Source organism: Quercus lobata, chromosome 5 (genome assembly GCF_001633185.2).
Source record: "Quercus lobata isolate SW786 chromosome 5, ValleyOak3.0 Primary Assembly, whole genome shotgun sequence".
In the NCBI taxonomy this organism is placed as follows: Eukaryota; Viridiplantae; Streptophyta; class Magnoliopsida; order Fagales; family Fagaceae; genus Quercus; species Quercus lobata.
The window spans coordinates 27,633,041-27,647,779 of NC_044908.1; the positions used below are offsets into that span (position 1 = coordinate 27,633,041).

A 14,739-nucleotide genomic window follows, 5' to 3' on the forward strand; every position below is an offset into this window, starting at 1 on the left:
TTACCATATCCTAATATTAAACTTTTGAAACAATCGGTAATTTAACATGGTATCGGAGCATGAGATCCTGAGATCGATCTATGTCTCCTCTACTCTACCTCCCATTTAAATTCCCACGTGTTGGGCCTCACCTATTAGAAGGAAGTTTCGGCCCACACGTGAGATGGAGTGTTAGAAATATATGGTTAAATGATTAAATTTACTATATCGCAATAGTTTAAGCGTTTGGAACAATCGGTAATTTAACAGACCTCATGGGGGTTCTCATGAGGCCAATGAATTGATCTATCCTCTGGGGCTTGGAAAACATTTTACATAGAAACAAATGGAGCCTAAAGGTAAAAAAATGCAGCATAATTTTGGTACCCTACTAGCTTTCAACTTTGTAGGCCTGCTATGTTGAGACATGCATGTAGGTAGAAACTAAAAGGCCATTTTCTTCCTTTTTTTGGGGGGGAGGGGGGGGGGGTTGTTGTAAACAAAAAATTTTAATGCAGCTAGCAAAGAGCTTAAGGGGGAAAAAAGATAAAATGCCTATAGATTCTATAAATTGTGGTTTAGATTTGATGTGGGACCTAATTGGAATTTTTTAGATTACTGTAATTAGTATTGACTGCAATTATTGATTTTCTTTTGATTAGAAAGTTCCTGGTTTAGCTTTAATATGGTTTTAGTAAGTGTGGTTGATCTGGTGATTTGTAGATTTTCTACAATGGCTTTATGGTAGGCCCATGAGTCTTCATTTATGTTTTTGAGCCCTTTTTCAATTGTTTATTAGTTTTCTATGTGATGTAGAAGTTCTTTTAATTACTTTTCTCTGTTATTTGAGAGTCCTAGTCTTTCCTATGTCATGGCCATATGAAATCATTCAAATTCATAGAGAGATTTAGTTCAATTATTTCCAGAAGCATTTTTTATCTTCTCCCCCCTTCCTCTCATTTAATTCTTTCTTCTTCTTTTTTTATTTTTTATCTTTTTATTTTTCATTTCAAATGGCCATCAAATTTTTTCTAGATCAAAATTCAGTCTTTTTCATTATCTAACTGTGCATAAATCTTTAGACATCAAACCACTTCCAAAAAACCTAATCTAGTGTTGAATTTCTTGAAATTCCTGGCATCGTGCATCAAATTGATATCAAAGTACTTTAAATTCTCTATCTTGTGTCAACTTGGTCAGCTTTAATTGGCATTAGTAAAATAATTGGTTAGTCAAATATTTCTCATTTATGCAACTAGATCAGAATACACGATAGTTTATTGCGATTTGATTGTCATCATTGCTTTGGTTAAGTTAGAAGTAACTATATTAATATTAAACTCATTGCGTTGGTAAGTTAGAACTAACTATATTGACATTAAAACTGGAAGGTATATAGTACTTTAAGTTGTGTAATTTGCTTTTGCTTCGTCTTAGTTGCAAGAATTGTTGGAATACATGCCTGGACCTGACTTTCCAACTGGTGGACTCATTATGGGAAACATTGGGTAAGTATAATTTTATCCTTCCTCTTTACAAACATAAGCATCATGCTGAGTAGTTCGGATGGAATTGATCTTTGATTTTCTCCTTTACAAACTTTAGTTGGTATTCTCTTCCCCCCCTGATTTCTTAAATTATTTTAAGTTACAGAATTCATCTCATTTTTTTATAAGATAAGTTTTATTATTGAAGATGCACTGCCTCATGTACACAGGATGTGCGGTCCTAAAGGATTACAAAGAATGATTTTTTTGATAAGCAAACAAATTCATTAAGAACACAAAGAGATGTAACCGTTGTGCAATGGGAGTATACAAGATATACCCCAGAAATGAAGAAAAAATAAAAAAAATCAAGAAATTCTGACAAATTAAAACACCACTAGTATGTATCTAATCAGAAGGGGTTTTCAATTGTAGGAGCTTTGATTCCGAAGTCATTTTCTCACTATCATGTAAGCCTCTCTATTCCATGATTTCTCTTCTTTGTTGGATAAAATTCGAACCCCTTCTCTTCTTTTCCCTTATGGTGGTTTTGCACTTAGCCTCATAATTCAAAGACCACTCTAAATTCTTCAGTTCTCTTTTGCCTTTGGTGGCCCAATTAACTGATCTATTTTGAGAATAGCCACGTGCTGTGTTCTGTTTCTATTTTGCCTCAATTGCTACAAATAAGCTCACAACTGCTCCTCAAAAGTCTTCGAAGTCTTCACAAGACACGCCATATATCTAGTGAACCTGTTGATCTTTTGTCTAACCCACTCTGAAATCTATGGTTTAGTGGACTTGAGGTAGCTTGGATTCGGGGGCTTTTGGGTTCATTTTGCCAAAAAATTGTAATGGCTCATTTGGCCTGACAGGTCTCCAATTTGCCTGACTTGAACGTCTTACAGCCCACTTAAACCACCTGGTTTTCATTGACCCTTAAATGACTCTTTGTGGTTTTGTTTTTTCACAGTGACTGACATTACCAAGTCTTCAGTAAAAATCTGAAGATTTAATATTCCGCAGGAATCTTGTTGTCTTTCTATTTTGCCCCCTTCTCTGTAATCTACGCTGCTCACCTTTCAGCACTGTTTTGCATACGAGATACACACCTCCTCATCTATAGTCTGTTTGGTTTCTACGGTCATATTTGGCAACTTCAAGGCATTTTCTGTGCGTGTTGGTGCTTTTTTGGGCCATAAAAGCTTTTTTACCCTCCTTGGTTGTTTTGATAAACTGTCTAAAACAATTGACGCCAACCAAATCCTCTAAAGTGGTTAAGAGCCATTTTCAGCCTTTTGTCCCTCACCCTCTTTCAAAGACTCGTAAAGTGAGTACAAAATCCCTTGCATTGTGACTTCTAAACTTTGATTCATTAAAGAGAATCTCAAAGCACCTACTGTTCCAGCACAAAATTGTTGCACAGAAAAGAATTAGGATGAAAAATAAAAGAACCTAAAAGAAAAGAAACAAATTGTGGAATAAAGATCAACTTGGAATTCAGTGAGATTGGTTCCCAAAGATTACTGCTCCCAACAACTTTGATATTTGCCATCAAATGGTGGCGGAGGAGGTAATGAGTTCATGGGCTCAAGCTATTCCTCTCTCTGACTCTTGGGTTTTTACAAAAAATGAAAGTAACAATTGAAATCACGAATGAACTTGATGGCATCCTTAGCAGCTGTAATTGCATAGAACTCTGGGTATGTCTATTTCAAAGATTGCTCTCCACACCACTGGTTGTGCCAAAACCTTGCTCAAGCTATTTTGCTCTCTTTGACCATTGGGTTTTTACAGAGAATGAAAGTTACAATTTATATCACGAATTAACATGATGGCATCCTTAGCAGCTTTAATTGCATACAACTCTTGGTATCTCTCTTTCAAAGATTGCTCTCCACACCATTGGTTGTGCCAAAACCTTACTCGACTGCCATCCTTTACCTCAAACTGCATACAACCCCCAAATATATCCTTAGGCGTGCTAATACTCCTCCATAAACATCCATGGGTGCCTCTAACCCTTGTCATTGACTATTGACCTCAATACTCCGTCGAACGAACTTGATTGCATCCTTAGCATCTGTAATTGCGTATACATTACACATTACACAGAATGTGACATTCTGCTTGTTCTCTTATAGCACAGGGAGTAACGTTTGAGATTTCAAATTTGTTTCTAGAAAAGTTCAGGGCATTTACTCACGTTATTTCACGTCAATATCACAAGTCATAACTCAAAACGAATTCAGATCGATTTCTCAGCTGCTGTAGTGAAAATGCTTCTATTGGTAGAACTCTGAATTTCCATATACTTTTCTAAGGAAAAACTCTTCCTTCTCCCAACCTTAAGGCCTTATAATATATTTTGTCCTTATAACCATGTCTTTCGTAAGGGTTTAGTTCTACATTGCAAGACAGACATAACAGAAAGCTGCAACTTAGATTTTACTTCATGTTAATCTATCTTTAAGAAGAAAAAGTTTGTTGTCATGGGTGGCTCTGTTTTTTTCTTCGTGGAATCAAAATCTTTTGAGTTTTCAGTAGAGGAAGGTGGTATGTTTTACCAGCTGCGTATTTACGAGAGAGGCAGAAATTCTCTAAGATCAATATTTATGGGAAGAGGTAGTGCAAAGAGACTGCTGTTCTATGTGGAAGAACTGATCTCTGGGCAGTCTAGTGGGCAGTTTGCAAGATCTTGCCGTGAGGGGGACAAATGCTTTATTCTTCAGTTGGGTTCCAACTCTCACGGAGCTTTCTTATTAATTTCGGAACTCACTCATGGTCGTCGTAAGGGTTCTATAGTGGTGCCTGAAGGAAAGACGGGGAGTGGCTGGAGAGGTTTTGGGTTACACCTGAGGAAGGTGTTAGACCCGGAGTCTCTAGCTCCCAAGCAAGCTATCACAGGTATTTTTACAGATGCCTCAAAATCCTTTGCGTCGGTGGTGGCAGGGAATCGGAATAACAACGGGGGTGGAGTTCATAAAGGGAAGAAAAAAAATGTATTAATTCAAAATACAAATCCTGAGCAACCTGGGGTGAAGAGTCTGTCAGGCTCCAGCCGTAATAACAGTGAGGAAAGTATCCTAGGACAGAGGGAGCCTCCTGGGGTGAAGATTCTGTCAGAATCCAGCCGTGTTAACCGGGTTACCTGCAAGGATAGTACTCTGGGTCAGAGAGATCAAATTGGGGCGAAGATTTTGTCAACGATAGATGGGATTGAAGATAAAGGCATTAAAGCTGAGTTGACTTTGGATATGTTGCTGCGTTTGGAGCGTGGGTTAGATGGGAATTGGGCTTTAGTGTGGTCTGAAGTTAAGGAAGTGGGCCCAAAAGTGGTGCATCCTAAAAAGCCCACTATTCAGAATGTTCAAAAGGTTAATACCTCCGGCCCATTCAAATATGTTAAGCCCAAACCTGTTTGGAGGCCTCGCCAAAGTCAATCTTTGGCAAACCCAGTCCACAGGCAGTGGGGTAATACTGAACTCGTAGCCTTGGGTGTGCGTGAGTCTCGGGTTCTGCCTTCGGGACAAGTGGTTGCGAGCTCGAGTGTCAATGGGTCGTCGCCGATGAGAGTTTTGGACACTCCGGTGACCGGAAAAGAGTCGGCGTCAAGGTGTAGTTCTGTTTTAGGCTTTCCCGACTCCGGCAAGGCTGTCTTTTCTGGGTTCTCGGGCTCCGGTGCCGAGGAAACTCAGGGATTAGGCAGGTGGGATGCTGGGTTCACTGGGGATTTGGTGATTACCTCGGCAGTGGCTGGTTTTCAGCCTCCGTTAATGAAAGAGGGGCCGCCGTTCTTGTGTCGGCAACCTTGGGTGGATCTCAATAAATTTTCCCCCCTCTCAGGCGTGGGTTTTGGTTTGGAAGCTGAGGTTGGGGAAGGGGAAGCTCATGAAGCAGAACAGAGTAATGGATTAGTGGATTGTGATGGGGATTTTCAGCCAGAGTTTGGGCTGCAAATTCTCCCATGGGAAGCTAGTGGGGTGGATGACAGTGGTTGTGACTCTAGTGAGAAGGATAATTGGGTGTTGGATTGTGAACCTTTGCCTCAATGTGATTCTTTGCCTCTAGACTCTATCGAGGGAACACAGGTGATGGAGTCTGGGCCACCTTCGTATTGGGTATCTCAATTGATGAAAAAATTGTGTAAAATGGTGGGCTTCCCTATAGTGAAACATGAAGCTCAATGTTTGGCTCTGTTTCGCATCCTGGAACAGGAATGTCTCAAGGTGAATGATGCTGGGGTGTCTAAGCAATCTGCAAACTCAGGGACGAGAGGTCTCAGGGAGCTTAAGGGGCTTATTTCTTATGTTAATTACGATGGAGTTTCTGCAAGAAAAAGGAAGGGAGGTGCTGATTGTCTTAAATGACTCTACGACTATTGTCTTGGAATGTAAGGGGGCTTAACAATCCCCGTAAGAGAGTGGTTTGTAAGAATTTGCTAAGAGAGTGGAAGTGTGATATTGTTTGTTTTCAAGAAACAAAAGTTTCTTCTTGTGACGTTGCTTTTGTGCGGAGTTTATGGGGTTGTCCTTTTATTGATTGGGCTGCTTTGGATGCTGTGCAAACTTCAGGAGGGGTCCTGCTGATTTGGGATAAGAGGGTCTTTGAGAAGTTGGATGTTATGGTTGGTCAGTTTTCTGTCAGTGTATTATTGAGAGAAGTGGTGGATGATTTTGTGTGGGCTTGTACAGGTGTTTATGGTCCTAATGACAATGGTCAGCGATCTACCTTATGGGATGAGTTATCCCAGGTGCGTGCCAGGTGGCCTATGGCTTGGTGTCTTGTAGGTGATTTCAATATTATCAGGTACCCTAGTGAAAGGATTGGCTGTGAGTCTTTTAGCCCTGCTATGTTCGCATTTTCGGATTTTATTGAGAATAATTCTTTAGTTGATTTACCTTTAGAGGGGGCCTCCTTCACTTGGTTTAGAGATTCTGGTGTCCCCTCTATGTCAAGAATTGATAGGGCATTGGTTTCTCTAGATTGGGAGGAGCATTATGTCAATGTATCCCAACGGGTTCTTTCTGACCATTGCCCTCTTTTGTTGGAAGCTGGTGTTGTTCGGCGTGGTCGAAGTGCCTTTAAATTTGAAAATATGTGGTTAAAAGTTGAGGGTTTTGTTGATAGAGTTAAGCATTGGTGGGATGGGTACAGTTTCGCGGGCTCTCCAAGCTTCATTTTGGCTCAAAAATTGAAGGCTTTGAAAGCAGATTTAAAAAAATGGAACATGGAGGAGTTTGGTGATTTGGCTTTCAAAAAAAAGAACTTGCTGGCTGAGCTAATGGGATTAGATGCGAGGGAGGAGTTGGTGGGACTTTCAGATGAAGATCAGATCCGTCGCCTTCAAATCAAAGGTGACATAGATCAGTTGGCTTCTCTTGAGGAGATTTCTTGGAGGCAAAAGTCTCGGGCCTTGTATGTGAAGGAGGGCGATAATAATACTCGATTCTTTCACAGATTAGCAAACTCTCATAGAAATGCTAATCAAATTAAAAGGATTGAGGTGGATGGTGTTCTTTATGAGGATGAGCCTGACGTGCGCTCTCAGTTAGTTCTTTTCTATCAAGGACTGTTTAAGGAAACTGAGGTGGGGCGTCCCTCTATGGATGGGCTAGATCTTGCTTGTATCGAAGAGGGTGAGCGGTTATCGTTAGAGAAGGAGTTCTCAAAGGAGGAAGTCTCCCAGGTATTAAGGGAGATGGAGGGGGATAAAGCCCCTGGTCCTGATGGTTTCACCATAGCTTTTTTCCACACTTGTTGGAGTGTGGTGGAAAAAGATGTTATGGATTTTTTCGCCTATTTTCACCGACACTCGGGGTTTGAGAGGTCTATGAATGCTTCGTTTATCACTTTAATTCCTAAGAAGTGTAATGCCATTAACATCAAGGATTTTTGTCCCATCAGTTTGGTGAGTAGCGTGTACAAGTTGCTATCTAAGGTTTTGGCTAATAGGTTGAGGGTGGTTTTGGACAAGCTCATATCTGAGACTCAAAATGCGTTTGTTGGCGGAAGGCAGATTCTAGATTCAGTGCTTATTGCAAATGAATGCCTGGATAGCAGGTTGAAGAGCAGAAGTCCAGGGGTGATATGCAAGCTTGATATTGAAAAAGCTTATGATCACGTGAACTGGGAAGCCTTGTTTTATTTGATGGACCGGATGGGTTTTGGGATGAAATGGAGGGGGTGGATTAAGGCTTGTGTTACGTCTGTCCGTTTTTCTGTCCTGGTAAATGGATCTCCCGAAGGTTTTTTTGGATGCTCGCGTGGATTGAGACAAGGAGATCTACTATCCCCGCTATTGTTTCTCTTGATTATGGAGGTTCTAAGTAGACTCTTGAAGAAGACAGAGGAGTGTAATCTTATTCGGGGATTTCATGTGGGAGGTGTGAACGCTGTTGGTGTGCATATTTCCCATCTGTTATTTGCTGATGACACTATCTTATTTTGTGATGCCTCTAGGGAACAGTTGCTGTCCATAAGGTTGGTGATGTCTTGTTTTCAGTCTTTTACAGGATTGAAGGTTAATATCGGGAAAAGTGAGATCGTTCCTGTTGGGGAGGTGAATAATATAGATGTTCTGGCTAATATTCTTCAATGTAGAGTGGGCAGATTTCCTATGAAATATTTGGGGATGCCGTTGGGAACTTCTTTTAAGACAGCTGCGGTATGGAATCCTATTTTGGAGAAAATGGAGAAGAAGCTATCTAGGTGGAAGCGGCTCTATTTATCTAAAGGTGGTAGACTCATGCTTATAAAGAGTACTCTCTCAAGTCTCCCTACATATTTTTTATCTCTTTTTACTATTCCTAAAGCTGTGGCGGCTAGATTGGAAAGTATTCAGAGGAATTTTCTGTGGGGGTCTTCTGAGGGGAGTTTCAAGTTTCCGTTGGTGGCTTGGGATAAGGTGTGTTCTCTCGTTGAGAGGGGCGGTTTGGGGATAAGAAATGTGGTGTCTTTTAATCAAGCTCTTTTAGGGAATTGGCTATGGAGATTTGGTCATGAAGCTACCCATCTTTGGAGGAGAGTTATCTCCTCAAAATACGGTGAGGGTCAAGGGGGGTGGTGCACTAAAGTCTGCAGGAGGCCTCATGGGTGTGGTCTTTGGAGAAGCATTAATGAAGGGTGGGAGAGCTTTTCTAAGCATCTGTCCTATGAAGTGGGTGATGGTACTCGTATCCGCTTTTGGCATGATAGGTGGATTGGTGAGAATTCTTTAAAAGATCGCTATCCTGTGCTTTATGCATGTTCAGCAGTCAAGGATGCTTGCATCTCTGAGGTTTTGTGGGCTCCAGAAGGGGGCTCTGTTAGAGTGTGGAATTTAAGGTTTTATAGAGCGTTTGAAGATTGGGAGTTGGCTGCTTCTTACTCTCTTTTTCAGCTTATCCATCCTCGTATTCCTCGAGGTGATAGGAGAGATACTCTTCACTGGGGGCTGAAAGGGGATGGGAAGTTCGACACCCGATCTTACTACCATGAGATTCGGGGTGCCTCGAATTCTTTATTTCCTTGGAAGGGTGTTTGGAAATCAAAGATTCCTAAGCGCGTGGCTTTTTTTCTTTGGACTGCTGCCCATGGTCGGATCCTCACTTTGGATAACCTAATGCTTAAGGGTTGTCCTCTAGCTAATTGGTGTTGTATGTGTTGCTCTGATGGAGAGTCGGTAGACCACCTTCTTCTTCATTGTCCTATTATACATTCCCTATGGTCTTTCATGCTTCAGGCTTTTGGTATTCATTGGGTTATGCCGGGTTCGGTGGCGGGTTTGTTATCTAGTTGGCATCAATGGCTTGGGAAGCATAATTCGGAAATTTGGAACTTGGTTCCAGGGTGCTTAATGTGGATTGTGTGGCTGGAGCGAAATCGTCGATCTTTTGAAGATAAAGAGAAAACATTGGAGGAGTTAAAGATTTTATGCCAACGCAGTCTAATGGAGTGGTCTCAGTGTTGGGGTTTTACTGAGTGTTCTTCCCTCTCTGAGTTTATGCCTTCCCTTAGCTTAGTTTCCTGACTTCTCTCTTGCTATTGTGTTGTGTAGTGTTGTGCTGTGTTGCTGTTTTATTGCTGTTGTGTTGTGTTGTTGTTCATCATCATGAACATCTTGTACTTCTCTCTTCTTTTTTTTTCCTCTTTAATATAAGTTTTCTAATTACCTATCAAAAAAAATGTCTCTTACCTTACTTGACTACAATCCTTTACCTCAAACTGCAATCAATCCACAAATCTATTTTTACCCGTGCTTATACTCCTCCATAAACATTATCCATGGGTGCATCGAACCCCCTCTGTTGATCATTGACCTCAATCCTCTGTATATTTAAAAGCATTCTCTTGGTATGTTGGGAGTACAAAGTATCAAAGGAGTCTATCGGCTCCAATTCTCAATTAAAATCACGACTGAATGTGATGGCACTCTTAGCAGTTGTAATTAAATACAACTCTAGGTACGTCTCTTGCAAAGACTGCTCTCCACACCACTGGTTGTGCCAAAATCTCACTCGATTTTCATCCTTTACCACAAACTTCATACAATCCACAGTCAGGTGAAAAGGGGAGAGAAAATAGGAGATTAAAGGGGGGAGGGGGGTGTTTGGTTGGGGTGATTTTGGAGGGGAGAAAATGGGGGGTGGGGGAGTTTTCTCCCTGGGCTCGCCACTTTTCTATACCCCCAAATTGGAGAAAAATGTGGGGGAAAGAGGGGGGACTTATCGAAATTACCATTCTACCCCCACTATTTGTCATCAATTTTTTATACCCCAATCTACTTTTTCCATCCTCTCACTTTTCTTCTCAACCAAACAAATGAGTTCTCTATTTCTCCACTTTTCATCCTTCCAACCAAACACCTTGAGAGAACTAAAAAAATCTCTTCTATCCTCACTTTTCCATTCCTCCCAACTAAATGGACCCTAATAGTTGTAATTGCATACAACTCTGGGTACGTCATTTTTAGAGATTCCTCTGCACACCACTAGTTGTGCCAAAACCTTACTCGACTGCCATCCTTTACCTCAAATTGCATACAATTGATGGTGGGTTGTGGTGTTGCGCATTATGGGATATGCATATGTTATATTGATGCTGTAATGCATGTACAAACTGGGTGGCATTCCCTGCTTTATGATTTATGTAATTAGAAAGCATGGGAGATACAACGTAGATGAAGAGAGTTTTAAGAGCAAACCATAATGAATGCTGGGGCTAAAACTACCCATTATTATTATGGAGACTCCATTGTTTATATGTCTACATGTTTGTGTGTATGCACATGCAGACTCATTACATAATCTGCTACACATGTATATGTGCAATGTGTACGTCAATTGTTTCTCACAAAATTGCTTAGCCGTCCTTATGGATCTTATTGAATGTATCCAATTATTTGCAATGAATGATCTGATATTTGTTCCTTTGTCAAGCATCTTAGAGGCATATCGTAGTGGGCGTGGACGTGTAACAGTTAGAGGGAAAACTGATGTTGAATTGCTTGATTCAAAAACAAAACGTACTGCCATTATCATAAAAGAGGTGATGATCTTGGACTCTTGTATGATTTGGCATTAAGCATGCTCATTTATTGTCATATTGTCATTAAATTGTTGGAGCGGTAGTTTCATTGTTGGTATTGAATGAAACAGGTCCCTTATCAGACAAACAAATCTGCCCTTGTGGAGAAGATAGCTGAACTTGTGGAAAACAAGGTAATGTTATGGTGAAAAGTAGACAATGGAATTTGGAAAATGTCAATTTGTATGTGCTTATGAAACACAACATGTTATTGGTGAGTTTTCAGTATTTAGATGATTGACAACCATTTCTAGTTTTGGATTATTATGTTCTATGTTCCACATGGCTTTACTATGTTGTTTGCCTGCAGTGCTATCACATACTATTGTAATAATCTTAATTAATTCCAAGTTGAACAGTACTGTTCACCGCAACTACAGATTTTAAATTTCTTGTTTGTAATTGTTTTATTTGTATACAGAGTTTAGACGGAATAAGTGATATTCGGGATGAGAGTGATCGATCCGGAATGCGTATAGTCATTGAGGTATAAAAATGTCAAAGTGCTAATATATCTGAATATTTACTAATAGATACTGGAAATTATTCTTAACATCTCAAACACTATGGAAAGATCTTTTGCTTAAAAATTTGTGCATATTAGATATGACTCATTTTTATCCATTTTTCAGCTAAAACGGGGATCAGACCCATCAATTGTCCTGAATAATCTTTATCGTCTCACATCACTTCAGTCTGGTTTCAGCTGCAACATGGTTGGGTGAGTATTTTCACTGCTCACTATAAAATGTGGACAGAAAGTAAAGATGCTGATTTTCAATTACATTTCTATGAAGTGAAGCTAATATGATATCACTCAGTTTTTTCTACAAATGGTACTTAGTTTAACAAGGTTGCATGGACACGCCATTTTTGGCGTCGTGTCGGTGTCGGACACCGGAACGGGTACGACTCGCCGGATTCCAGTGTCCGGCGAGTGTCCTCTTTTTTTCTCCTTTTTTTTTTTTTTTTTTTTTTTTTTTCTTCGTTTCTCCAACACGCGCCGACACGGCTCCGACGCGTCTGACACGCCAGCAGTGAAGAAAAAAAAGAAAATTTCGGCATATTTCGGGTCATTCCAGCTATTTCGGCCGAAATGAAAATTTTGTCTGATACAAGATTTTGACTGAAAAAAAAAAAAAAATCAAAATCAAAATCCTACCTCCTTCTGGGTTTCGTGCTTTTCTTCCTCCTCTTCTTCTTCTTAATTTCGGTCTCTTCTTCTTCCTCTTCTTCTTCTTCTTCTTCTTCTGGTTTCGGTCTGCTACTTGACTACCTCTTCTTCTTTATTTGTGTGTCTTGGCTGTCCTCCACTTGTGTTTAGAGTTTAGACTTTAGAGTCTTTAGGCTTTAGATATTTTCTTTGTTTTGTGGTGTTTGTGAGCCCCACGTAATACTCATTCCTTCCAAGCTCTTTTGTTTTGTCCGTTTGAAGTTAATTAACATTTTTTTTTGCTTTGTTTTGTTTTTGTGAACCTCATGTGACTCATAATAAAAAAGAAACTTTCAACCTTTTGATTCCATAGTCACTAAAATTAGAAAAAGCATAGGACTATAAAATTTTTTACAACTTTTTGTTACAATTGTGATGTGATAGATTGTGATTGGTGAAAAAAAAATTATATACTTATAACTTTAAAACCTTCAATATTTATTATATGGATTTTTTTATCAATAATATATATATATATATATATATGTATATAAAATAGTGGTAAGCCCGAAACAGTATGCAACAATATGCCGAAATAGGTCGGTACTGAAACATTCCGTTTCAATAGACAAACCGAAACAGGGTCCGAAACGGTATTCATAACATTGATTTTGAGAAACCCACCGCTCAAGTTCTCAACCCACCCTCCCTCTGACCTTTGCCGCTGCCCTCTGCCCCTCGCCAGAGCTAGATCGAGCCGATTATAAGTTTTAACGTTTTGTCTTTTTTTATTTTTATTTTTTAATCCCACTCTCACAGTTAATGTATTTCTTTACTCAGCCTTTTATTTTGTCTTATAAATTATAATATTAATTATGAATTTAGTGATTTTTGTTTTTGTGTGTCCTGCTATAGTTTTATTTATTAAAGTTAAATATTGTGTATTATTGTACTACTTTGGGTGTTAGTTTACTTATTTGTAGTTCTTACATAATTTAAATTCTAGACATAAACGTATTTTATGTCTAAAAATATTAAAAAATATGCCTAAATATAAAATATAATTAATTATTTAACCACCGTGTCCCCGCCGTGTCGTGTACTTATTTTTCAAAAATTGCCGTATCCCCGTGTCCGTGTCCGTGCAACATAGTAGTTTAAATTATTTTTTGCATCAAACTTTTTTGTATATTTTTCGTATTTTTAAAATTTTATTTATTTATTTATTTATAAAAATAATGTTTTTGAGGCATACCATTCTTAGCTGGTTAAATGGGCTACTGTTTGTTCTCCTATTTCTTCGGGTGGCTTAGGGATAAGGAAGATAAAACTTTTCAATGAAGCCTTATTTGGGAAGTGGCTTTGGAGATTTGAGATTGAGGAAGATGCCCTTTGGAGACAAGTGATAGAGATGAAATATGGATGTGTGTGGGTGGGTGGGTGGGTGGGTGGGTTGGGGGGGGGGGGGGGGGCTGGTGTACTAGAGTTGTGATTGGCCCTTATGGTGTTGGTTTATGGAAAAATATCAGTCAGGGATGGCCTTCTTTCTCTTGCCATATTCTGTATGATATTGGTGATGGGTCTAGAGTGAAGTTTTGGCAAGACCGGTGGTGTGGAGAGACATCTCTTGCTGTTAGATATCCGGACTTGTTCAAATTTTGCAGGAATAAGGATGCTAGTGTGGCTGAGCTTATGATGTCCACCAATGGTGTCCTCTTTTGGGATGTGAGATTCGTTAGGGGTGTGCATGCTTGGGATCTAGAGGTTATGTCTGACTTCATGGAAACCATATATGGCTCTCCTATAAGGGGGCTAGGTGAGGATAGAATGTGTTGGATTCCTAGCAAAGATAAGGGTTTCTTGGCTAGTGATTATTATAGAATTTTAGCTGGCACCACTTTCTATGGTTTTCCTTGGAAAAGTATTTGGAAGCAGAAGATTCCCTCTAGAGTAGCTTTCTTTGTTTGGATTGCTGTCTTAGGGAAATGCTTGACGATTGATAATTTACATAAAAGGAAGGTGTGGATTTTGGATTGGTGATACATGTGTAAGAGAAATGGTGAATCGGTTGACCATCTATTCCTTCATTTTCCTTTTGTTATGGATCTATGTTCTATGGTTTTGGGTCTTTTTGGAGTAACTGGGGTTATGCCGCACACTGTTTTGGGGCTGTTACGGTGTTGGCAAGGCAGCTTTGGTTGTCATCGAAATGGTTATATTTGGTCCATCATTCCTCATTGCTTATTGTGGTGTCTTTGGAGGGAGAGGAATAGTAGATGTTTTGAAGATATTGAGAGATATATTCCGGACCTCAAGCTTCTCTTTTTTAGAACTTTAAGGGATTGGTTGTTTGCTTTGCAAAATAAATCTTTCCCTTCTTTTTTTGATTTCCTAGACTCTTGCAATTTTTGTATTTGATTTCTTTTCCCTTGTTCACTCCCTATGCACTAGGGTGTTCCTTTTTTATCAATATATCTTATTACTTATCAAAAAAAAGAACTTGATGTAGTTTGAGCCTTAAAAGAAACAATAGTTTCTCTGGAATTCAGTGGT

The 14,739-nt window shown here is 39.5% G+C and overlaps 1 protein-coding gene across 1 annotated transcript in view; it reads left to right on the top strand.

The window, feature by feature from the left end:
• LOC115991457 (DNA gyrase subunit A, chloroplastic/mitochondrial) overlaps nucleotides 1-14,739 on the top strand; it is a 51,451-nt gene that overhangs the window by 16,723 nt on the left and 19,989 nt on the right. The window contains exons 8-12 of the mRNA XM_031115154.1: nucleotides 1,417-1,487; nucleotides 10,886-10,994; nucleotides 11,105-11,167; nucleotides 11,455-11,520; nucleotides 11,666-11,754. Coding sequence (XP_030971014.1) covers nucleotides 1,417-1,487; nucleotides 10,886-10,994; nucleotides 11,105-11,167; nucleotides 11,455-11,520; nucleotides 11,666-11,754 — 398 coding nt within the window. The remainder of the gene's footprint in view (nucleotides 1-1,416; nucleotides 1,488-10,885; nucleotides 10,995-11,104; nucleotides 11,168-11,454; nucleotides 11,521-11,665; nucleotides 11,755-14,739) is intronic.